Below are 25,450 nucleotides of genomic sequence, written 5' to 3'. Positions count from 1 at the left end.
AGCTCATCCTAATAGAGGAAACCTGCGGTGGTGTCAACAGAGAGCAGAATCCAGGTCAAGTCATTATGTCATCATCAGTTAAAATAGCATCTTTGCCAAACCACGGCGATGAAGGTTGATCGCTACCTGATCTGAGAGACGGAGCTCTCTGCAGGCTACCGAGATAAGATAACAAGGTTTGTCCTTCTGTTCCGCTTTAAAGGTCCAACCAAACAGCAGTCACAGCTGTAATGTGACATTTTTGTGAGACTGAGGATGTGGGTGTGGAACAGCAGTCTTCATTATAATTTTTTTTCCCCCCGTGCTTTTCACATTGGCTCGAGACAGTCGATAAGAAAAACAGTGTTACTACGAAACATTGAGGAACACTATTTTGTTTGTGTGATTGGAAAATAGCTTCCAAGTTACTTAGAACTGAAAGCATAGGAGGTTGTTTGGATTTGTCACACAAAAGTGTGGCAAATTGACAATTAGCCATCCATTTTTCATGAAATTTCACATGTTTATTGTCTATGGCTTACATTGTAAGAGGGGCTAACCACTTAGTCGCGGAAGTAGGATGAGATTTTTTACTACCAACTGCTTGGAGTCTTAATAGTAGTAATCCACCTGGACTCGACATTTTCCTTAAATGCCACATTGTATTATCAGCACTGATGAGTAAGTTACTAAAAATTCATATTTCAATACATGCTACTTATTTAAAAAGTGATGTACTCTATTGAGAAGATTCTTAAACAAAGAGAAAAAAGTAGTTATTCAATCAGTCCCAAATCCAATGTTAGTTATGTTACTTTAGTCATTTTACACTATTCCATCATTATTTATGTCCAGTATTTTGAACTGCAAATGCTCAACTACACAAAAGGGGGAACATTTTGGGAGGCATGCAGCACTTGGCATAACACTTGGGTTTTGGCACGGTGGAGTCAGACTAACATCAGCTAAACACCAAAATGAACAGCCAGGCCATAGACTGTTACAATAGCCTGGTACTTTCTGACACATTAATCTCAACACTAATTCTGGATGACAGTAGCGAGCTTATGGCTGTTGATGTGTTTTCATTTTCATTTAGTTTTGGGCATTATTTACCTCAACACTGGCCAATCTGCATACTTGATATCACGTTGCCAGGTCTGCGATGCGATGACTGCAGCGTGACATTTAGTAGAGTTGATGAAATAGTTTGACCTAATTGGTTGCTCAGGTGTGGCCCATTGAATGTAAAGTGGTGGAGGACAGGTAGGTTCACCCCGACCAGCTGTTTTGCCACCCGCATTCTTCAGGAGGCAGAAATGACTGGAAATTGAGAGTGGCAGCGAGTTTTAGGAAATGGAAATCGCACACATTTTTTTTTTTATCTCCTTGATTTTTGCAGCTTCTTTCTACAAGGTGACACGAGATCAGATGCACCAAATCACATTTGATGTTGTCCAAAGGAAGAAAACGACACTCATTCATGCAAACGTTCGCCTTTGCTTATTTTTTATTCTGTCACTGTGCATTAAAACCTCCATATGATTTTTAGCTTGGAGTTTTCAGCGTACATGAATCACACCACCCTGGCAAGATAGCCTGTTGCTTAATATATCTGTGTATTCACCGGCTACATATGGCGGTGAGTGACACATATCCATCCACCTGCACATGTATTCACACCCCCCTTCACACACACACACAAAATCACATCCTGGTTTTATGTATTTAAAGTGGCAACCTGCTGTTTTCATTCCTCTTGGTCTCCTGCGCCTGTCAGGGGCCTCTGATACCGCTGTTTAATGAGCAGAGGCTCTCCTCACACTCGCTCCTCATCTAGTCTGCTTCTGTTGCTCTGTGTCTGCTGTTGCAGCGCTGACCAGGGGAGACACGCAGGCCTGAGTCCCAGGGCTAATTGCTGCTACTGGGCTGATAGTCTTTCTGTGCTCAACTCTCATTGACTCCACGGACTCCGGGGGGATTCCCACAGGCACCTAAAGACAAACAAACCTGGGCGGACAATCGATAACGGATGCAAGAGTTACCGCTCAGCACAGTTGCTGATTAAGATTCTTTGTGAATGTGCGAGCGAGCGAGTGTGCGTGTGAGATATGTGTGTACATGCGCGCGTGCGTTAAAAGTGTGAGCATGCGAAAGTCGTTGCTGATTGTTCCCACTCTGTCGCCGCTAACTGGAATCTCCAGTCAGTCCCGAGGTGGTTGTTTCTCTGATTTTGATTATGAGCATCAGACTTCGGAGTCATCCTGACAGCAGCATCACATTAATGAATCCAGGCAATTATTCATCCAACATCTTCGCTTTGCAGCTCGGCATCTGATGACATAGGCGCTGAGACTTGGGGGGTTTAGACTTCATACTTCTCCAAAGTGAAAGTTTAGGCTTCCGAAGACCTGATCAGCATCTTGTCACGCTTTAATAAAACAAGGGCTTTTGACTGGGAGCATCTTGCACACACCCCCCCCCCCCCCCCCCACCCCCCACCCCACCCACCCCACCCAATCACTGCAATGTAAAGTCGGTAATATATCAGGCCTGCCAGTGACTCTTCAGCCTGTACGTTAAAACATTTGAAAAAAAAAATACGAGTAATGCCAAATGATACTCAAGGGTTTCACTTGGAAATCGTACTTTCAGTCAGCAGCTTTCAATACCTGCACTTGTTCCACTGATGGCTTGGCATTGAAGCTCACTTTATCATTTGAATATATATATATATATATATATATATATATATATATATATATATATATATATATATATATATATATATATATAGTTGGTCTTTCAGCTGCTCCCTTCACCACAGTGGATTATTTGCTACCATTAAACAATATTCAGTCGCCTCTACTGTTACACCAACCATCTCCATGTCCAGGCTGAAACAAATGGAGAGAGCTGCTTAAGCTTAAGGTTGGCATCACATCCAGCGCTGTGTTTTAACATAATCAACCGTAGTTAATTTCTCATATTTTCATTTGGGCCTAAATAAAAGTGCTTTGTTCTTGTATTTATTCTTTCGTGGAATACTTATAGAACTATTCTCCCAGTTAATATGGTTTATAGTGGTTCAAATTACAAAATATATTATTATATTAGTATTTTGTTTCAGTGGCCCAATGAAAGAAGACAGCCAATAGCATTGTGAGTCTCGATGTAACACTGACCGCCAACGGCTATCAAACAAGCTGATGATGTTGTGTCATCTTTTCTCTCCTCGCCCCTTTGTATCCCTCCATCACCTCTCGTCCTATTCTCTCTGCGCTCATGTTTGCTTTTGTTCTTGTCTCCATTCGGCCTGACTCACAATGATGATCTTGACCGAGCGCAGGGAAAGGTCAAGGTTGGCCAGCAAATTGCCTCAAAGCAATCAGCCTTGTCTCTCTGTGCTAACAGTGTGAGCTCTCTGTCTCTGTCGCCATCTTAACATCGCTCCATCTTTCGTCGCTCCTCTTCCATCTCGGTGTTTACCCGGGGGGCAGAGTGACGTGTGTCAGGGGGGGATTGGCAGAAAGAGTTGTGGGAGTGGACGGTGGGGGGTCTGCCCTGCTCTGAAGCCTCAGATCTGACCGACAGTTGAGTGAGGGTCGGGGACTTGAAAGCACATAGTGTCAGTGGTGGGTGACATTTCACTACAGGATAGTGTGACCCAGCAGGCTGCATTTGCGTGTGCGTGCATGTGTGTGGGTGCCCTTATGTATAAAATATACGTCTTTATTTGTGCAGACAAGACAAAGGCTCCTCATAGCTTCAAGTTGTCCTCCCGCCCTCAAGTACTTCTGCAGAGTGGGGGCTGTTTGTGCACCGAGGGGCCCTCCTTTCATTACACGAGGAGCACAACTGCTAACCTCATGCTCAACAATAGTGCCACTGGGATCGCCACAGCTGATACTCCTGATATAAATACACACTCAGTAACCAGACCCACTGCATGAGCCGCGGCATGTCATGTACCATTTCATATTATTTTCAGGACACACACACACGCAGCCATGCACATACACTGGGTGGCTCAAGGACAGTTTCCTTTGGGTCAGCTGTGCATTCCAGCCCAGTGTGCCAGAGCGGCTTTTCCTCTGATGGCGTCTCACACATGAAAGGCTTTGCTTTAATGTGTCATGCGGTACACACACACACACACACACACACACACACACACACACACACACACACACACACACACACACACACACACGGGCAGTAGAGCCAACATCAAAGTGTGCCTGTGGCCTCTAACTGGACAAATGTCTTCATCCACCACCTGATTGTGTTTGTGTGTGTGTCTGTCCTGTAAACGGTGTAAACAGGTGTGAACATGTAAGCCCACAAGATGCCACATGCCACTGTGTCATGATCTCCCTAACAGCTGTCCCCTACCTTTGTGGGTATGTGTGCGAGGGTGAGTGTTTACTGTGAGGCTTATCAAATGGCCTCACGATGAGCTTTTGTGGCCGAGTCAAGGACGAAGAGCAAGAACGTTGATCTAAAAAGGACTTTTTGGGGGGCAAAACCTGATTTGTTCAAAAGCACAAGATTCGGCTGTATGCTTTGCCCTCTGTGTGTTGGTGTGTGTGACTGCTCTTTGTATTTGTATGCACAGATAAAGGTGTTAGCCTGAAGGTGATCGAGTGGGTCGGGAGAGAGACTGTCGGAAACCAAAAAGTCCACCCATGCTTCTTGTTAATGTCTCTATCAACAGCTGTGTTCTAAAAAAAAAAAGCCTGTCGGGAAAAGATAGAAACTTTGCTTCCCTCTCTCTTTGTCGGTCTCTTTGTATAAATGAGCAGCTAATAATCCCTCTAATTGAAATGTGTGATGTTTTGCTCCTCAGGTGGACATTGACACGCTGGATTACTACCATGTCCTGCCGCTCTTCTTCGATGGCTTATGTGAGACCGCTCATCCATATGAGGTCTTCGCCCGCCAGGGGGTCCACGACCTGCTGGACCACGGAGGCTCCAAGATCCTTCCTGTCATTCCCCAGCTCATCATCCCCATCAGGAGTAAGTGGAGCAGGTTGTCCAAGCTCACGGTTTGCAAATCACACCGAACAGAGCCGCTCTCCCAAGCGACTCTCTACTTGTATTGACGGTGTTTTTATTTTGACTGTGGTCTCTTGCTACCGAAAGTGTGTGAAGATTTCAAGACTGATGAAAAAAACTACGAATTCCAAATGAAAAACAGTGTGCAATCACTGAGTTTCACACTGAAAGTATTGCAACTATTTGGTGGCCAAAGGTGACCCAAGGTTGTGGGTTCGATCCTCCGTCTCACACTGTCCTTATGTCGAAATGGACCTCGAATTTCTCTCAAGAGTGCGTCAGTGTGCTTATAAATATGGTGAATGTGTCTGTGGGTGTAAAGGACAGTGTAAAGTCAATATACCATTTCTTAGCTTCTCCAAATAAACACATATATATATATATATAATATTGTTCCTTTATGAATGATTGACAACCAGAAAAATCCTCCCAGACATTAATTGCAACTTTAGTAAATGTCTCTGCTTGCTACTATATCATTATTCACAGTTTTGAAGGCAATATCATTTGCTGACAAATCCCCAGAGTAGGAAGTATTTCCCGCTGCTAATAGTTTTCTATCTGCTGCCTGAAGTAAATAAGAGGCTAAAAACCTACAGTAGGTTGTGGGAACAGGTTGAATGAAATCCTGTGTGGTTGGTTTTCAACCTCATTTTACAAAGAGTGTCTGTTGTTTACTAAAGTCCCACTCGTTTTGAAATTAATTAATGGTTACCAATACCATTAGGAAGGATTTATATACATTTCTGCTAATAAGACAGAGAATGGGTTTTTTGGCTGCTGCCCAGAATCTGTATTTATTCAAAAATAGCACACAAAGTAAGTAAGCCTCTAATTGGCAGGTTATTTCTCTGTTGTGACAAAAGCTTCTTGACAATGAATGGCATGCTGTTTCTTGTAAGTTTATTTTCTCTTTCAAATGGGCTTTAGTACGGGACATGCATTTGTGGGATGAGCAGCAGAACTGACGACTTGGATTGCAAAATGAGCCAAATCTTCTCTGCCCAGGTTTAAATGGCTTTTTCCTGAATATTTGTGGGATCAGTTTGTTCATGCTGCTGTGACCAGAGTTACATATCCAACCAAATTGGCTGACTTTCGACAAATGCTGGTTGCAGAATGGGCTTCTTTCCACCATGAGGACGAGGCGCCGGGCTGCTCTGGATGTGTTTGGGTTTTGTCACAGGCGATCGAGTTGCCAAATTTATAAAGTGTTAATTTGTCATTTTGACTCGTTCCTTTCGATTTAAATGTTCCAATGGCAAAATAATCCGACTGGCACTGACTAAGATCCGACCAATGCTCCAGGGATGCAATCCCACAAATATATGTAATCTGTATTTTGATACCCTGGCTCTCCATCAGTAGAAAATTCGCACAACAAAGAAATGTTCCACCAAACATTTGTATTGTGTTACTTGCATGTATGTCGTGGAATAATTACAATAAATGGCTTTCTTTAGACAACCTTGCCTAGGTGGTGAAATGCAGTTAAAACAGGAAGTACCACAAAAAGCCTCACCTGTCCTACCCCATTCCTGTGAAGCAGAGTCTAACATTAGCGTGCAAGTGGTCCTCATGCGAAGCCCTAATTTGGTTTAGCAGTCGTACTGTACCTATTATTACATCAACCCTCAGGACGAAGTGTCCTTGTTTTTGCGGTTCCCGGAAGAAGCCGGCTCTCCAAACACGGCTGTTAATCCACCATGAATGTGGTGACATGCTACATTTAACTGTGTCACCGCGCCGCGCCTCCTTACCTTCCAACCCTGCCACGTTAACATGAACACACGCTGGTGCGTGCACGCACGGGGGCAGATAGAGGTGGGCGGAAAGGTCGTGGAGTGGTCCATGGCTTCAAAAATAGACGCCGGAACTTAGCGTGACGCGGATGAGACAGGTTTCACAAATACGAGGAAAGACGAGTTCGTGGAATAGAAAGCGTGGCTTTTGTTGGAAGATTTTTATCGCATGCATAGACACACATTCTCTCCCGCACACACACACACACACACACACACACACACACACACACACACACACACACACACACGCTCACACAAACTGTCTTTTGTTCGGCGCCACAGCCAACAGGGGTGTCAGTTTCAAAGTGGGAGCCTTTAAGTGGCGCCCAGTGAGGCTGCGGTAGTGTTCACGTCATGGGCAGTTGGCTGGTGGCGTGTACGTGTATTTGAAACGTGTGTGTGTGTGTGTGTGTGTCTCCCGTGTGTGTGTGTGGGTGTTGGATGTCTGTGGAGGCAAAGGGGCGTAACGGCCAACACGAGGCAGGGGACCCAGAGACACGGTGACAGACTGACCCTGGCAATGAGTCACACTGAGTTTTCACCATTACACGTCACACAGTATCGCGCGCCCGAAGTCGGCGCCTGCATGAGTAGTTTTGAACTTGTGCTTCTAAAATCATTACTGCCCAAACGATGCATTTTGCTCACTCTCCAGAGCTTACAGATATGTCGTTGAAATATTTAAATGGTACCGTCCACTCTCTGAACGCCACAACTTTAGCGTATTTACAGCGTACTTTATGAGTTCGACCCCCTCAGCAGTTTTGCTGGTTTTGCCTTTGCGAGGCCGGACCAAAAGGTGATGCTTGTGCTTCTCATGAAAAACACACATTTTCCCCTGATAATGGAATTTTAAATGGCCTGCTCCTTATTAACTTTTTGGTTTATTAAAAAATCAGGCCTGTTTTGCCATCCACCAGGCTGAGCCGCCAGTCCGTGTCTCTGTTGCAGATTAATTACTTTTCTATGGAATCGGGGGGGAAAAGAAGGGATGGCAGAAAGAGGAAGAAAGTAAAAAGCCGTCTGCTGAAGTTTAAAATGGCAAGATATATATTTTTCCTGCCTGACGTTAATACATCTTCAGTGTGGCTGGCAGGCTCTTATCTGCAGAGCGACTGAGCCACGTCAGGCCCCGGTGAATTTTGATGATGACTGCAGGTCACCCAATGAGAATACACAATGAGCAAGACTGTCTGACGCTGAAGCCACAAGCCCTGTCCTCTGTGACTTAAAGCCTGAACTCTTTACTACGATAAACCAGGTTCCCCATCGCCCCCTTCAGAAAGACTCCCGTACAGCTAAGGTATAAATCAGGATTAAAATGCTAATGGACAACACATTCTTAAGTTTTTTTTTTGTGGTTTTGACACACTTGAGGCTTTTCTGTGCTCATCTGCGTTTCCTCCAGTAATGTGTTTTTTCAGCCAAACGGTTCCAAGGCGACTTAAAAGCAGGTAAAATATTAGCAGACGGCATGTTGTTTGGGTTTGCCTGCTTCGCTAAATAGGGAAGTGGATTCACAGCCATGCCTGCATTGAGCCTCCGGTTGATTGGCATAACATTTGTTCAGCTTTGAAGCAAAATGAGACTTTCATTACAGAACGATCCTTGGTTACATCTCCGCACAGGAACATCTTCTTCTGATCTGAAAAGTGTATTTATACACCGCGCGGGAACAATTTGCCGCGAAACTCTCGGAGGTGTCAGCCTCCCTCTGACATTTCTCAGGAAGCAGAATACAAGGTCACCATTGTTTTATTTTCGTACTGAATATGAAACAGGGCCTCGTATGAATTGATGATTACTTTATTCAGATTTGTCCGAGCACAGGTTTTTAAACCAGCATTAATATATCGGGGTCCTCGTCAGTCTGCTTTGTCCCTCGTTCTTTTAATTTTTTTCTCGTCCCCCCCCCCCCTTCCCGACAAGGCGAGAGTGGCGATGAATAATTGAACAGTCCCGCGGTCCAAATGTCACAGCAGGGAAAATTGTTTGCGCTGGCTCGTAATTAGAATTTCATTGTTTGTTATGTAGGTTTGAAATTCCTGTCATTCCACATTCCACCTTATCTGGGCGATGGCAGATATCTCCGCGCTCGTCTGTCCGGGCAGACGATAAGACAGAGATGGTGAGATGGCATAAAACACAATACACTTGCTCATTCAGCATCGTCTCCACTGCTGGTCCTCTGTATAGGCGCTCACACACACACACACATACATACACACTTCCGTAGGCATTTTTCAGTCCTGTCTGGCCAGACTTGTCCTGCCTTCAGATGGACACACAGCAATGATCCTGGTTCGGTTAGTTAAATGTATGAATTCAGTATCCAAACCCCCGTTTTAACCTTTTATTTGTGAGACGCTCCCACGTTGTAGAACTCCGCTCACATTGTCGTTGCTGCCACATCGAGGACAGTCTGTGCTCCTGGCCGAGGTTGACATTTCATCTCAGTTTTTATACGCGTGTGTGTGTGTGCAATGGGTGACAAGCGTGTGTGAGAGCGGCGACCGCTTTGCATATAAGCTGTTTCAACACAGGCTGTGTGCTGTTCTCTTGGTGCTCTAACGCTTAATGGTGCTTGTGTGCCGCCGTTGCTGCTCTTTTTACCACTCAGTGAGTCTTCTGTCAGTCTGACTGTGGCGCCGAAGATGAGTATTGTGTTAGGCTGTTCTTTATTTACACAGGGTGTTTGATAATGGAAATAATAAGATCCACTTTGTGAATTAAGTTTTCATATTTCTAAAGCTGCTCTTGCCACTCATCCATCTTCCATATTGTTGGATCCTTGTACAGTCATTTCTCATAACCATAACCTAATATGCATGTCTTTGCGCCGCGGGAAGAAACAAGAACGCATCAGGAAAACCCATGTAGACACATTCAGAACATTAAAAACCTATAGAGAAAGTAAGTCAACCCCAGATTAGAATGTCACTGTGAGGTGGGAGTGTTAACCACGGCACCCCCATGGGGGCCAACTGCGCTCTCCAAAGGTGGTCAATTATTTTGGGAATTTCTTTTACATGTTCGTCAGGAAAAAGCCGGAGATGTTTTGGGGAAAGTTTAAGAAGACTTTAGATTGTTCAGGGAGTAAACACTTTTAAAGCAGCTCCGAAATGTTGATTGTAGAATATGGAATGTCCGCAGATACTTTTTGTTACAGCCATAGATGTTTGGTTCCAGATTAGAGCTGTTTCTCTTTCTTTCTTTCTTTCTTTCTTTCTTTCTTCTTGCTGTTTGGCCGCCGGGCTGCCTGTCAGGCTGCTGTGCTCTGCTGCCTGCAGTGAGGAGCTCGGAGAACTGTGTTTGTTTGTTTGTTTGTTTTTTTATAGTGAGAACTCTGTGTTTGATGTTTGTGGACGAGGAAGCTTGTTGGGATCCTCCACCTTCTTTATACAGGTATTCACCCTTTGTTGAGTTTATAATGAGAACTGTTCATTTTTGGAGCAACTTTTTTTTTTTTTTTTTTCGATCAATCTTTTCTACTGGTGTTGGGAGACAGCCACATCCTGTTTTTTGTTTGCGGATTAGTTCGGGATATGGGTATTGGTAGTTCTATAGTTGAGAGTCACAAAAATTTGCAAACCGACGTGGTCGTCTGTCCATATGAATTTTCCGCTACTCGCCATTGTTCGTGTTTTTAGCATATTGTTCTCTGCGCGTTCCCGTATGCGGCATCATTACAAAAACACACCCGACAGAGCTAACTCGTGGCCTTCCTGCTGCAGGCTCACTACTTCATTCTCGTCCTTTTTTAACTTTTTCAACATGTAAATGCAAGACTTTTTCAAAATGAAAACACAAAACCGACACATATTCACTTGAAACGTTAACTCATGACTCTATATTCAATAGACATATTTTTGGGGTGACTCTTTAGTGAATATACATATTCTCTCCTGCAGTTATCAAGGCTTGTTATCAATAAATATAACGGGCTGGCGATGTAATCCTTTAACTTTAAAGACACAACTAAAAGTTTACCGTCACACTCATAAGGGCTCTGCACACGTTGCGCACACGTGACACCACGTCATTTCCCAAATATTATCATATGCACATATTTAAGACAATATTGTTATTTAACAGCACAGAAATATCATCACTAGTGGTGTGTTTTAACAGCTTTAATCACAAGCGCCTATCACTGTTCAGTTTGAAAAGATTAACTTGTTAGCAACTGTTTATTTTCACACCAAGTGACTATGAAGTTCCATGGGATAGTGTGATTGAGCTGAAACTTGCTATAAATTTCATTTCAGTTTCAGAGCCAGTTCATTTAAAGGGGACATATCATGCTAAATCCACTTTTTTAGCCCTTAAATGCATGTTGTTGTATATTTAGAGTGTTTAGAAGTACAGAAAAGTTCAAAGTAGTCTCTTCAGGTGCTCCGTTGATATCTTTATATTCTGTTTTGGTCATATTTTGCGATCGGTTTCGATTTTTCTATTCTCTATTACGTTTTTTGAACAATGACGTCACAGTATTCTCAGCGGAACTGCCAAATTAGGACATCGACATTTCGAGCAATCCGCCATTTTTGTTTCTCGCTGCGATTTTGTAGTCCAACCGAAGTTACGAGAGGATAAGTCGAAATGTTCGGTTGTTGGATGTAGTAACCCACAAGCTTCGTTACACCGTCTCCCAGCATCAGAACCTTTTCGAAGTGCCTGGTTGAGTTTTATTTTTCACAGAAATGTACCCACATCTGTGGGTAAGGTCATTTTTGTGTGCGCGAATCACTTCAAGGACGACTGCTTCAGCAACCTCCGCCAGTATAAAGAAGGATTTGCCGAAAGACTTGGTCTGATTGGGCGGTCAGTTCCTTCTATCTATGGAGACGACGAACAGAGCACTTCGGTAAGCCGTATATAACGCTAAAAAGTGTGATGATAAGACGTCCCTGTCATTGTTTTGTTAGCATTAGCAGTTGCACCGTCTTCATATGTTAGCGCTGTGTGCTCGTTTTAGATTATAATGTAACTTCTGTGTTAAATAGTCGTTGTAATACAGGCAGTATTGTAGTAGTGGGCATGGATGGAGAAGTTAGTGTAAATATAGTAACACACCATTGCGTTACATCTATATGAAGACGTTGTTCTGTAGGTGCATCATCGTCATTTTCATCTCGCTCCGCCGGGTCCGACTCTGGCTCCAACATGTATGGCTGGATGGACAAATCTTCCGTTGTTGACATTTTGTAAATAATGTGTGAATATAAAGTTTCTGCGCCGCTAGATAATTGTATCTGTTCTATCAAACTACAAAGATGGCCGAACAGGGTGTAGTTGAACCGATTATCACCTCTGCAACCTGGAGAGGAGGCGGGGTATAAAGTGTCTCATTTGCATTTGAAGAGACCGCCCCAAAACGAGTTGCTCTCAGAAGCACATCAGAAAAGGGGTTGAAAAGGGGCCTGTGGAGCTCTAATAATGAGGAATTCAGACCCAAGCATTGCAGTTCCGCGTTGTATAGACCACAACTGTATGATTTATATGTAAAAAGGAAGGATTTAAAAGCATGATATGTCTCCTTTAAAATAAAAAATTTCTACAAGGGGAAAAAAAGTGAATTTCCCGTTAATAAGTGAATCTCCTTGGACTCATTGAGCAATCTTTTTCAAGGGAATTTGGAAAAACTTAGTTTCGTTTTGGTTGTCCGTTTACGACGAACCACTGAAAACGCAAAGTTTTGAAAATGGTTCCCAACGTAGAAGCGCTCTGACTTTGTCTCCGTGTAAATGGGGTTAAAACACACATTTTCTGAAAATGTGTGTGGAAATGGAAAAAAAGTTGTGCAACTTTATTGCTGTGATTGTCCTCAGAGCTAAAATGCATATAAACAATCTCAAAATAAATAAATGAGGCTCAGTCATTCAACACATTCAAGCTTTAACCCAGGTTTCAGTAAAAGTGCAACAGCGACCACAGAAACCCACAAGGAATGGTAGAACGGGATGCGAAAAATGCCAAAAAAAATGCGATGGGGGACAAAAAACTTGAATTTGCTAAATAAAAATCATTTTTAGCCACAAATTCGCTAAATCGATTTTTTTTTGCCCAGCCCTAAAACGGGGCCTTAGTTAAAGTAGATCTCTGATTTTAATTTTCCACCACAGTCTAAAACCAGGATTTGACTCTATGTGACCCTGACTTCGCACGCAGTCCGCCGGGATGGGCTCCAGCACCCTGCAACTTTGAGTTGAATAAAGTGTTATAAAAGATTAATGGATGTGCGGTATTGATGTCTGTAGGCCAATTTGCAGCTTTAAGTATTATTTTCCCTTTATCTTTTTCCATTTTATTGATGAAATTGTCTTTTGATTTCATGAAAGTTGAAGTTTTCTCCATCAGTCCAATACCACTGTCATCTGTTTTTTTTTGTTTTTTTTACCTTTGTTTATTTCTTCATTCTTTTTTTGCTTGTGTCTATCAACCGGTGTCTGAGTGTCTCAGCTCTCAGTGTCACTGTTTGTTTTCCACTCTTTCCTTTGAAATACTTTTCATTTTTTGTTTGTAGGAGCTCAGTGACAAAACAGGCACCGTGATGCCATTATCTCCCTCTTTTTCTAGAAGCAGGCATCAAATGACAGTTAAAGGTTTTCTAAAGAGACAAAGCTGTTTCTCTGACACGAGGTATGCTGTTTTTAGCTGCACAAAGGGAATTACCAGCAGCCGTGCCGGAGCTCACGCGCGCAAACTAAAAAAAAAACCTCAAATAAAACAAGAAGTAGGAAAATATGTCAGTCCCAGTCGCTAATCACTAGTTATTTTCCAACCTTTTGCTCCGTCTGTCACATCTCTTTATCTCTGTGTTTGACATTGTGTCTTTTGTTGTTTTCCCACTTCCCGTTTTCTCCCCTGTATTTGTCTCTCTTGATCTCCCCAGCCCTCCATCTCTCTCACCATCCTTCCCTTTTGTTCTCTCTATCAGTGGGAGATGGCGTTAAGTGCAGCTGTAGGCCAAATAGCCCAGTGATTGGCTCTCACTTACTCTGCCTCCCCAGTGCATTTCAAATCACTGATTGCGGACAAGCCAGTCTAAATCAAAGCCCAGCTTTAGAGGAAATGCTTTTAAGGAGAAAGTAGCGTATGGGGGTTAAATTGTAGGTGTATTTTGATTGTGTCCACAAAGCCCACTTTTATGTACCATATAATTGCAGACATTGGAGTCGTTCTACTTTCACTTTACCTCCACCGGCCAAAACAAAGAACCTGGAAATATACTCTGCATCCCAGAGGGTTTTTCAGCAACTTGCTGCTCGGTCATTTGGTAGGGCACATTTGATTTTGTGGATGTTTTTTACCAAAACTTCCTTGGAAATTAATAGGGGCCTTCAGCATTATTTTATACATTCAGTTTAAAAAGTCTGTGTTCAAACAGGGAAAACACAGCTTTCGTAAAAGAGTGGGCGCTGCACATGCGAGCTGCAGTTGTAGTAAATAGTTGAACACACGTGTGAGCACGTCGACAATAATCCAGAGTGCATTTTGTGCGGCCCACTCTCTTGAATTTAACAGTGCTTCTCCAATAAAGTGTACATTTTTTACGACACCATCATCTGCGTCGCATATCGTTCGCACACCAGATACTGAGTCCAGTACAACGAAGAATGACTTCAAAGGCTTGGATATTTACACCGTACTGTTCTCTACATGAATTAACCTGGGTGTGTTTTGAAGATTTGAAGTGTCATATGTTAAGTGTCCACTGTAGCTTTAAGAGCGTGCCTCCTTTTTTCCTGTTAGTCTTTTAGTCATAAACTGAATGACCACTTGTCTTTGCAGACCTATTTGAATGATTATTCACTTGTATCAATATTCATGTTGCATGTTGGCTGTCTTGCTCCCCAGATGCCCTGAATACAAGGAACAAGAAGGTGATGTGCACCACCATTAAAATCCTGCAGCATCTCGTCATGTCTGGTGACAAGGTGGGCGAGGCCTTGGTTCCTTACTTCAGGCAGATCCTCCACATTTTTAACCTCTTCAAGAACAACAAAAGTGAGTTCCTTCTCTAATGTTTTCTAAAGAGACAGTTGTGTGGGAAAGTGTCTCCATTTTCATTGTGCTTCCTGTGCAGTTCTGACCTTGACGGTTTGGGAACAGCCGTGTGAAAACGTCTTTTAGGTGACGCTTGGTGATTCCAGGCAGGAAAATGCTATGCAATGTTTAAGTGTCTATTTTACCGGCACGTCATAGGCAGAACTATTCAGTTTCCCACCTTTTCTTTACTGCGGATTCCATCTGTGCCCCTGTCCCTGAATCTTTTTTTTTTTACTTTTACTTCTTCTTCCTCTAAAGCATCCACTTGACAAAGAAGCTCAATTTTGTCTTCTCTGCTGTCAGTCAGGCCACATTGTGCGGGGCTGTTGAGGAGGAGACTTTGTCCTTGCTCTTTCTGAAAGCCTCCACCTGGGTGACACCAGGATCTGGAGAGATTGGCATCAGATAGGCAGGACTCTTTGTGTGGTTGTGTCAAAGCACTTAGCATGGTGTGACATGATGTGGGCCCATTGACAGCTTAGAGGCACAACTAGTCCTGGACGCCACACAGTCAGTAGGATGTGGGGAGTGACATTGTGAATCAATCATTTAAACACAAGCTTTAACAGGAGAAAACACGGGGCTTTAGTCTCTTAATCAATATCCAATTTGAATCTCTTGTCTTTTTAATTCGTTTACATTATCTGTCACTATTTGCTGAGGTCTAAAAAAAAAAAGGAGGAAGCGAGCCGAGAGAGATAACGTGGAAAGACATAGGACGGAAAAGAAAAGCTTGCCTTATTAGCGCATGGCCTTATGCAAATCTCCTCTGTAAATTAGCTGTCAAATCAATCCCCGAAAACGTTTTGAAGCGTGAGTTTCCTCCTCCACAGCACAGGCTGTGGATCTGGCCGGTGAACCCCACCAGGGAGGGTTTTCTGTCTACTTGCTAGTTACCGTGCCGGCCTGTCTACCTGCCTGCCGGTTCGTCTGTCCTCCTCTGGCGAGCATCGATTAAACCCGAGCCAACCTCTCACCTGGCAGACATCCCTGCTATTGACCTCTCCCTGAGAGACCCGTCTGGGCCAGAGAGGGGTCCATGCAGCTGCCAGAGCCAGAAGACCCATTCTGCTAAACAAGGAGCGCGCTTCCTGCGCTGCACTTTGGAGGTCTCCAGTTCAGTTCCTCTCTTTGTGAAGTTTTCCTCGAGTTTTTGGGTGAGAACACAAGTTGTCAGGTTCACGTCTAAGTTCCTTCGATACATACCAGATGAATAAATTGACGATTTTCTTTCTATTTTTTTGTAACCATCTCAATGCGAGGCTTCCTCTTCAAATAAGCTGTCAATACACGCTCTGCTTCACCCATTACTTTACTCCCTGCCAGCAGAGAAAGTTACCATTTCAAACAGTACGATTAGATTCTTCTTCTTTTTGGATCCAAACACTGTAAACAAGAAACTGTATGGGATTTTTTTATTTTTTTTGTTCATGTTGTTCTCTGGCTCTTTGTGTCTCTGTCGCCTCTGTTTTATGTCTTGTTTTCTATCGATATCAAAGCGTTCATTGAAGTCCATCTAATATCTAATATTGCTCATGGACACACCTCAAACAGAGCCAGCACGCTGCCTCGAGCAGACAGGCGTAATCATTGTGTTTAATACAGTAGAAGACACAGAGGACTGTCTACTAGTGTGTGGTAACATCTCCCTTTGGCTCTCCCACACTGTAACCCATAGAGCTCGCATGGCATGCCTCTTATCTCCTCAGCCACAACGGGGCTACTGTCCGGTATGCGCCAAGTGTGTGTGTATATGTGCGCGCCTGCGTGCGTGTCTCGACAATTGTGTACATCTGTCATGAATAGATCTGTTGTGTCCCATATTCAGCTGTTGGCTTCAGTGCAGATGAAGGCCTGAGCTTTCTGTCTCCGTCTCTCCCCGTTCACTGGTGCTGTTGTTGGTCTGCCAGCCCCGGGCACATAATACCCCAGTCATCCGCTACACGCTCGCGTACAGACAGACTCACATGTACCGCTGCGCACTGTCCCAGTTGAGGCTGCACAACCTGACTCTGTCCCTGTCTCCCTGGTTGTTGGAGCTGTGAATCAATAGGCTGACAGGCACCGCTGCAGGGTCAGGGCTACTGTTAGATATCACCAGCATCTCATCATGGGACAGATCCCCTAGGCTGTGTTCACACGCTCCCGTTGTGTCACTCCCGCTCCGAGACAGGGTTGTGACCTGTTAAATTGGTCTGTATACAGGCCTTATCTGAACCACTTTTCCAAGGTCAGGGCTGGCCGTCTCCAGAATGGACCCTCAGAGGCCCTTTCACTCTGAACACCAGACCTCTGACCAAACCGATGACATCACAAAGCCCGTGTGCCCCCCCCCTTTTTGGGGTATGGGTCCCCCGAAAGTACTTGCTCTATTGTTCAAAGAGAAGAAAAAAAAATACTCTGGTTTTCCTGCAGGCAGCTGGCTGCCATTCTCACCGCTGTCACAGCAATGTGTCATTTTGAAGAGCACAATAATGAGCAATCACATAGTATCACCGTCCTTGATGTACCCCTTTGTCTTCTGAATCAGCTCCCAGCTTCTGTTTGGTTTGTTCCTTTTTGTGCATCAACCTGTGTACGCGCGTGTATGTGTACGCGCGTGTATGTGTACGCGCGTGTATGTGGACGTGCGCGCCGCGACACGTCTCCGAGTGACAGCGTCGAGGGCAGTTGAGGAATTCCTCAAATATGATTTGCACGGCTCTCTTGTTTACTTGCCATGATGAATCTTATCCCTAATGAAATGCAACAACGTTCCTTAAGAAGGAGAGATGTGCTCTGTCATCCAGCAAATTCCTCTTCTTAGCCCGACGGAGAAAACTCATCTACTGTATGTCATATCAGGAGGAGACACAGAGAGTGTCTCCAGTTTGAAAAGCAGTATTGGTCTGTGGACGCCGGTGAAATGGAGAGTAATGCTAACCTTTTTCAGCAAGTCGTGTCGACATGACGAAGCCATGGTAAAGTAGGGAATAAACTGCACGTTGTCCCCATTTTAGTCCCATATTTGCACGTAGATTGCCACAAACTGACGAAAGCAGAGTTGTCACTGGGTGATCTTTAAATTTACTGTTAGGTCCACTGACATTTTGACACATGGAGGTACAAATGTAAACACCAACTTGGCAATCAGAGGATGACCTGTGCTACAATCTGAGCCAGAATAGACAGATCTTTTTTTTTGTGAGATTCATTATAAAACCCAAGGTTTCCAAATATAATTACATTATTTCAATTAAAGATCCTTATCAGATGAAGTCAGGTATCCAGATTTAAGGCTGATAAAAAAAGGATGTTAATTTAATTTATCTCTACTTGAGTTTAAATTAATTAAAAGAAACTTTAATATCCATCACGTTCTGTGCTGGGACACAGTACAAACAGCATCTGATGTTCACTTCATAATAACCAGTGATTTCATCCTTTTATGGGTAGATGCTTTACATTGGCCACTCTGTGAGCTGTACGTGTAAACAGATAGAGAGATTTTCTTCCTTTCAGCTTTATGATGAGAAAGAGTGCTCAAGTAACACACGGCTAGCTGAGGACTATGTAAAAGGATTTTCTTTTTCATGACGTCTTCAGCGTCTACAAGCAGTCGATGTTTGTCTGGAGGGCCCACATTGTAGCATTGTTGTTGTTGCCCAGATAATTTTCCTCGCTTATCTGTGAGGTGTAGGTCCTTAAACGCCTATTCATCACTGACAAACACTTTCTCTCATGCACACGGACACACACACACACGTACACACACGCACATACATTGCACACACAGCAGTGATCCGGTTCATTTGGCCCTCTTTTATCTTCCTGCTAGGAATGTGGCCAGCTATGATAAGGTCTCACCCACGTGCATTACAGAGCCCACACACACACACACACACACACACACACACACACACACACACACACACACACACACACACACACACACACACACACACACACACACACACACACACACACACACACACACACACACACACACACGGCTGGTGATAGTGGCTCTCTGTCTTGTGTGACTGGGCGACTGGTGAGGTTTTTGTGTTGTTGACAGATGTGATGCTGTGGCTCGCCACACCGCCATCCCATTGGGGCGCCACCTTATCTGTGTATCGAATGACACGTACACACACACACACACACACACACACACACACACACACACACACACACACACACACACACACACACACACACAGCTGACGCTGGTCATATTTATGTACTGTATATGGCAGCTCTATTAAGATTAATGTAAGAGAATGGATATTAAAAATACATAAAGAAACAAGGAGATCTGGCTGAGCTCGCCTTTGCCACTACCCACCTCTCTACCAATGGGTGTTGACAGTAGGACATAGGCATCCAGGAACAAAAATGACGTGCAAGCAGTAGTTGAGATAATCATCATGAACACATCAACACACACAAGGAAGTTGCATGGAAATCAAAGCTTTTTTTTTTCCCCTCCCCAACTCACTTTAATCTGACAGAAGGCCAAGCGTATGCCCGTGCACTCAACCACCTGTGCTCCTGTCCACAGTACCACATAATTCTCTCATTTACTGCCGGACCACCACACTGTTGCCTATGTGGCGTTGAAGTTAATTCCAGGGGATTCCCATTCAACAAACATTTGCTTTATTTAATGACCTTTTCCAGCTGCCATTGTGAAAAAATTAATTCACTGCCATGCGATCCCTGTGTACATAGAGACAGAATGGCAGGGGGAGTTGGGGAGACAGACCCACGCGCACACACACACGTAAACCCGTGGCCCCCATGTAATCCATCATCCTCCACAGACACGCCGGTCTCCTTTTCCCCGCGGTACGACAGAACACACAGCTCATCCTCGGCCCCTCTCCCCTTCCCCATGTGGCCCTCTCCAACAGGAGATATCTATCTATCAAACAATCACAGCTTGCCAGGACCCCTCCGCTATTAAAATACGGAGGGAATGGGAGAAACAGAGGGAGAAAAGAGAGATGGAAGAAGAGATAGCATGAGTGAGCAAGAGATGAGATCCAGGTAATACCAGGCCCGTCTGTTCTTACCTGCTCCACCGTTAGCATGCTTCACAGCACATAATGACTTTTTTTCCTTCTCTCCTGAAGCTTAAGAAAAGACAGCAGGTTGAGGGAAAATAGTGGAAATATATTTTTTTTATATTAATGCCCCCTCCCCGGCTCCCCCAGCTCCCCATATCTCCCTCCACTCTGATACCTCTTCCCGCCTGAGGATATGCCCACCTGGCTCTGTTAATTTCTATTGTCAGCAGGTCTGAGGCGAAGCAGCCAATCAGGTGTGCGCGTCAGCCCTTGGGCCTGCAGTCACTCTGCGGCTCCAATTTAAAGGTCAGCTGATAAGCAGCCAGATTCATGCATAATCTGGGCTGCTCTGCAGTCAGACGGGCAGACTGCTCAATGAAAACACACATCCACTCTCCAAAGATACACACCTCATACTCTCGGTCAATAATTGTCAGTCTCAAACTTTTTATGCGGCAGTTTGTGAGTGACGTCTTTTATGTGTCCTTTTCCAGGAACAGATGGTATTTGTGCCTCAGTATTGTTCCATCAGGTCAGAAAATGTACTTTTACTAATTGCTTGAGAGGAGAGCCTCAGCAAGAACTTGGCTTTGTGTTTGTTGATTTGTTCATTAATTTGTACATAGTGCCTCTTGCAATGCGAAGCACTTAGGGGAATTATGGGATCCACTCTTTAAATGGCACAAAGCCCTGAGGCTGGCAGTATGCTTAAAATGAAATAAAATTTGGCGTCCTCGCCCAGGCAGTTTGCTACTTTAACAAGCAGCACTTAGTTTGCTGCAGTGTGCAGAGGCTGCCCTGCAGAGCTCCTTCCCCACCGTCTCACTGCAACTTGTTGTGCACCTCGGATTATCCAACCCCCCCCCCACGTGTCATTTGTTAGACCTCAGTGGCTGGCCTCAGGATACCGCAATGCACACCTTTTGAGCTTATTGTCTGTCACGTATAGTTTTGCTTTTTTTTTGCAAATGCTCTAAATGAACAGAAAGTCACCTTGAAGTCACTTTGTTTTATGCTTGAGAGATCGTAAGACACTAAAATAATTATTATTGTTCATCAACTGACCAAAAAATTTGAAAATCACTAGTAAGTTGGAAAAGTTATTGTTGTCTCACTAACTTTGTAGTTAGTTGCATTACTGTGACTACTTTGCTGAGCTGTGGACACGTTGTTGGTCAGTCTAGTAACTGATTCACATTACGTGAGGCTGAAATGACTTATTTTGTTCTGCTTGGGTTAATCAGTCATTATTATAGTCCGCACAGTCCTCGAAGGGGATGTACTTTTCAGCAGTCAAGCAGAACTCTGCATAACACCTGTTCTGGAAAAGAAACTGATTAATAAACAAACGTCTGCAACAAAAAGAAAACTGAGATAAATTACCGACTTTCAAACAGCAATAAGCAGGTTCTTAATTTCTTTTAATCAGTCTAACTTTTACTTCTGGGCTGTAAATATGTGTGTGTGCGTGCGTCCTTTTAAAGGACATTTCTGCTTATTCACAACAATTACATGGGATTTTAACCCTTTTTATAATATCTATATTATTATATCTATAGTGAACATTTAAAACCTCGAAGAGCCTTGCATTCAGATAATTCTTGAAAGTACCAGGTAAAAAAAACAAAACTCAATTCAATTAATGTCATCATCCCAGCAGCTGGTTTAACCTCAATGGAGCTCACCATATTCCAAAACCCAAATGAATTGATAGAAAACAAGCGAGGAGCAAGTGAAAGCAGCTGAGTGAAGCTCTTGGATGGACGGGATCGGGCTTTGGCACACATCGACTCTGAGGATGACAATGTATGTATTCTTAGTATGGAGCCAGAAGTCGTCATCCTCAGCGGGGCTCCTTCTTTCATTCCCTCTAATCCCAGTAACACTCAATTACTTAATTGGATGAGTTATGAGGGCCCTGTCCTCTCTCCATCCCCTCCCATCTCAATGAGATTAACGCTCTCTGTAATTAATGAATTTGGGGCACTTTGAAACGATTTGCAGGATTGTCCTGACTCCGGGGGCCTGACATATGTAACACAATTATTGAGCAGTTGGAATTAGACAATAGTTTGATATGAATAGCAGCAACATTAAAAGTGTTTGTCTCAGGCAGATGGTGGACTTTGTTGCTGCTCCTTTGGCTGCGTGTAGTGCTGGGCACTGTTTGAATTTGTCTGTATGAAACTGTGTCCTTGCACGTGCCTTCGCGTGCGTTACGATGGCGAGCGGCAGGCTCTGCAGCAGCCTCTTACCACATCATTGTGTTTGACATCTCCGCGGGCAGCCGGCGACAGAATGCTGGTGTGTGTGCAGACATTTGTCCGGCCCGCTTTGGATCAGCGTTCGCACCCTGTGCCAGGTTGCCTGTCAGCTTTCATAAGCAGCCACACCTTCACGCGCAAGTTGGCCGCTCCAGTGGAAGGGGGGAGGGAAGATAAAACACAATTTCACAAAGAAAATAACAAATGGCATTGCGGCCGTCTTGCAAACTCATTGTACCAGGCAAGGACACCCGTGATAAAATAACAGAATTACATTAGATTGTCCATGTCAGACATGCTCACTATGCATTTACATTACTGGGCCACAGTCTGGATTTCTTTCATGGTAATCCAAGGTCTTTAACTTGACAAGGATAATTATCTCTTGTTTTTGGGGTTCTATGTGATACAACAATAGTGAGAGTATATTTGGCTGCACCCTTTCACAGGGTTCACCTCAGCAAGTTATTGCAACTCGCATCGTAGACGTTGCTAGTTTTAAAGCTCAATAACCTCCTGACCCATCCAGGAAAAAAATACCCCAGGCCTGCTACCTTCAGTAAAGGTAGTGAAACATCTTAGTAAAAATCTTTAGATATAAAGCTTTGATTGTTCTTACATGAAATAAAAAAAATAATAATAATAATAATAATAAAACAAAGCAAAGATTAAAACACAGGAAATAAAAAAAATGTTGATTATGATGCCAGTGGCAGCATACATGTATCAAGTAGCATTTTACGATGTTTGTTATATAAAGAGTACTATATTGTAAGATCGTAAGACTGTAGCGTGTTGCGTTAATCGAGTGTGATTTCGGTAACTATTACTCTTTCAAACAATGTTTTTAAATCATGAAGGTAGGATAAAAAACAACGTCTTCAAATATTTTTCATTCAGTATGTCATAGTGTGACTCTATGGGACACAATGCAGAGTTTACCATGAAAACTAATAGGCTAATTAACAACTATTGAAATCTTATCCTTTTAATTCCAACTTTTTAAAAATGTGTTTATTTTTCCATATAAGCTATCACTGTGTTTCAAACCACAGGAACATACTTTTTATATTTCGAGAACCACAACCCGTTGCTGCCCTTTCTTATCATGTTTTTCCTCTCCGATGTAACCTTATCTGCCCCCTCACGCACACATGATAGAAAGCGGTGGTCACAGTTTTCTCTCTGACCACGCCAAGCAAATACATGTATTTATTTATTTTTTATTACAGGGAGCATATGTCACGAATAAATAAATGATGCCTATAACACCTGGAATATGTAAATTATTTTTATTTATTTAATATAGAGGTCAGCAAAATAGTTTTTAAGAGAGAAAAATAAAAATAAAAAAGCTGATGTTGACCCCCCCAGACGAATGTTAATATGCCAGTGTTGGCATGTTCAGCCTCAGCAGTAGAGCAGATTGCTGTGGAGGGGCTTGTTGCTATTCATGTCCTTAACTTTTGAAGCCTAATTAAGGAGTGAAAACAATCCCACTCACCTTGTTTTTACTCGGCTCTTTATCCGCCGTGCTGCGACAGTACGAGAGGAGCTCTGTGTGCTACATAAATGAGGGTCAGTCCTGTGAACCCCATGTAACCTCATTATGCTTGACCATCCACTAATAGGAAAAGGAGCGGGGTCAGACGGAATAAAGGCTTGTTTCACCTAACAACCATGCTCAGGGGGGGACTGCGATTTTTACATTTGATTGAGATTAAGATCTGCTCCCTCATCATGTTGCATCATAAGTTATTATTATTTAAATAGCATAACTATAGCCTTGATGATGCAAAATAATTGTGCTAAAATAAATATGGGAGTGATGTCCGGCAGAATACATTGTGCATGTAATCAATGGAACCGTTACTTTGCTTTTCACTTAATGGATTTTTAATCTTATTTTAGCTTAGATTTCATCCTATTTTTTTTTTTAATAACGACACAATGTGCCTTTTAAACCCCCCCATGTTGAATCCCTGCTGCTAAAAGTAACCCTCTTTTGGACTCAATGACATCCTTCAGTGTTGCACTACATTAAAACTCTGAATTACCAAACTACCTTTTCCGCCAACCAATGCCCTCAAGCTCTAACCTTCAGTTACACAGACATTATTTTTTTTTTTTTTAAAAAGAAGAAAAACTTAACAGTAATAATAATGTTCACCTGTAAGCTGCCTCATGTGGCACAAAGGTAAATATCACTCGGTTTTATTCACAAGAGGCTGGAATCCAAAAATAGGTGCGGATGTGCTTGCATGCAAACTAAATTGTAAATTGTGAGTTAAGGAATTAATCTGCAAAGAAAGTGCTTCAAGCACTTAGCCTTTTCACTGCTGCATCATTGCTAATAGTTAAATTTAATAAAAAAAAAAAAAGAAAATGTAATTTTAAATAGGCTTCTGGCACTGTACAGTGTACTTTAGAATGTACATTGTACGCTGTTTGAATAATTAATTGATTGCAGCTTCAACTGTAAATAATGTTGTTGCCAGCGTGCGTGCGTGCGTGCGTGCGTGCGTGCGTGCGTGCGTGCGTGCGTGCGTGCGTGCGTGCGTGCGTGCGTGCGTGCGTGCGTGCGTGCGTGCGTGTTGGATTCACAGTGTCTGCTGTGCAAATACTGGGAAAATTCTCACAGTACTGTCTTATTTACTTTCAGGATCTGTTGTGACACACACACACACACACACACACACACACACACACACACACACACACACACACACACACACACACACACACACACACACACACACACACACCACCAGTGTCCTTCAGAGTCAATAGAGGTGATATAAATATCAACGTCCACTTTACACTGCTGCGTGGAATCTGGAATATGGCTGCTATGATCACATTTTATAGGTGGCTCTCCTCTTTCGCATGACCTCAAGAGTTTGTACATATAGTGGCATGCAATTCGATATCAGAAATGTCCCTCTGAAGCTGCTCTGTGACATACGTTATAGGTTATAGCGTGGAACTATTTCAAAAAGCCACAACAAGCAGAGCGTGTGTCTCTACAGTCCTTCATTTATTTGGGCAGTTGGGGGGTGGGGGGGGGGGGGGGGTTGGTAAACATAAAACAGGCCTGCTTTTTGTGTCTGTTCAATTAAAATGAGTTTACATGAGCGGGTAGCAGATAACATGCTCATAACAACATGAAGAAGACAACGTGTGGTCAAGGATGCTGCATGCTGTCTGCAGGGATATCTCTGCTCTTGTTTTTTTCTTGT

At 43.4% G+C, this 25,450-nt stretch overlaps 1 protein-coding gene across 1 annotated transcript in view; it reads left to right on the top strand.

Annotated features, from left to right (window-relative positions):
• pacrg (PARK2 co-regulated) overlaps positions 1–25,450 on the top strand; it is a gene marked incomplete at both ends in the record, with an annotated part of 142,726 nt that overhangs the window by 68,735 nt on the left and 48,541 nt on the right. Inside the window, 2 exons of the mRNA XM_080479845.1 lie at positions 4,829–5,000; positions 14,705–14,854. Of these exons, the coding sequence (XP_080335971.1) occupies positions 4,829–5,000; positions 14,705–14,854 (322 nt within the window). The remainder of the gene's footprint in view (positions 1–4,828; positions 5,001–14,704; positions 14,855–25,450) is intronic.

The sequence above is a fragment of the Lipophrys pholis genome, assembly GCF_963383615.2.
Source record: "Lipophrys pholis genome assembly, chromosome: 14".
Lineage (NCBI taxonomy): Eukaryota > Metazoa > Chordata > Actinopteri > Blenniiformes > Blenniidae > Lipophrys > Lipophrys pholis.
This window is presented reverse-complemented; position numbering and strand designations above follow the sequence as displayed.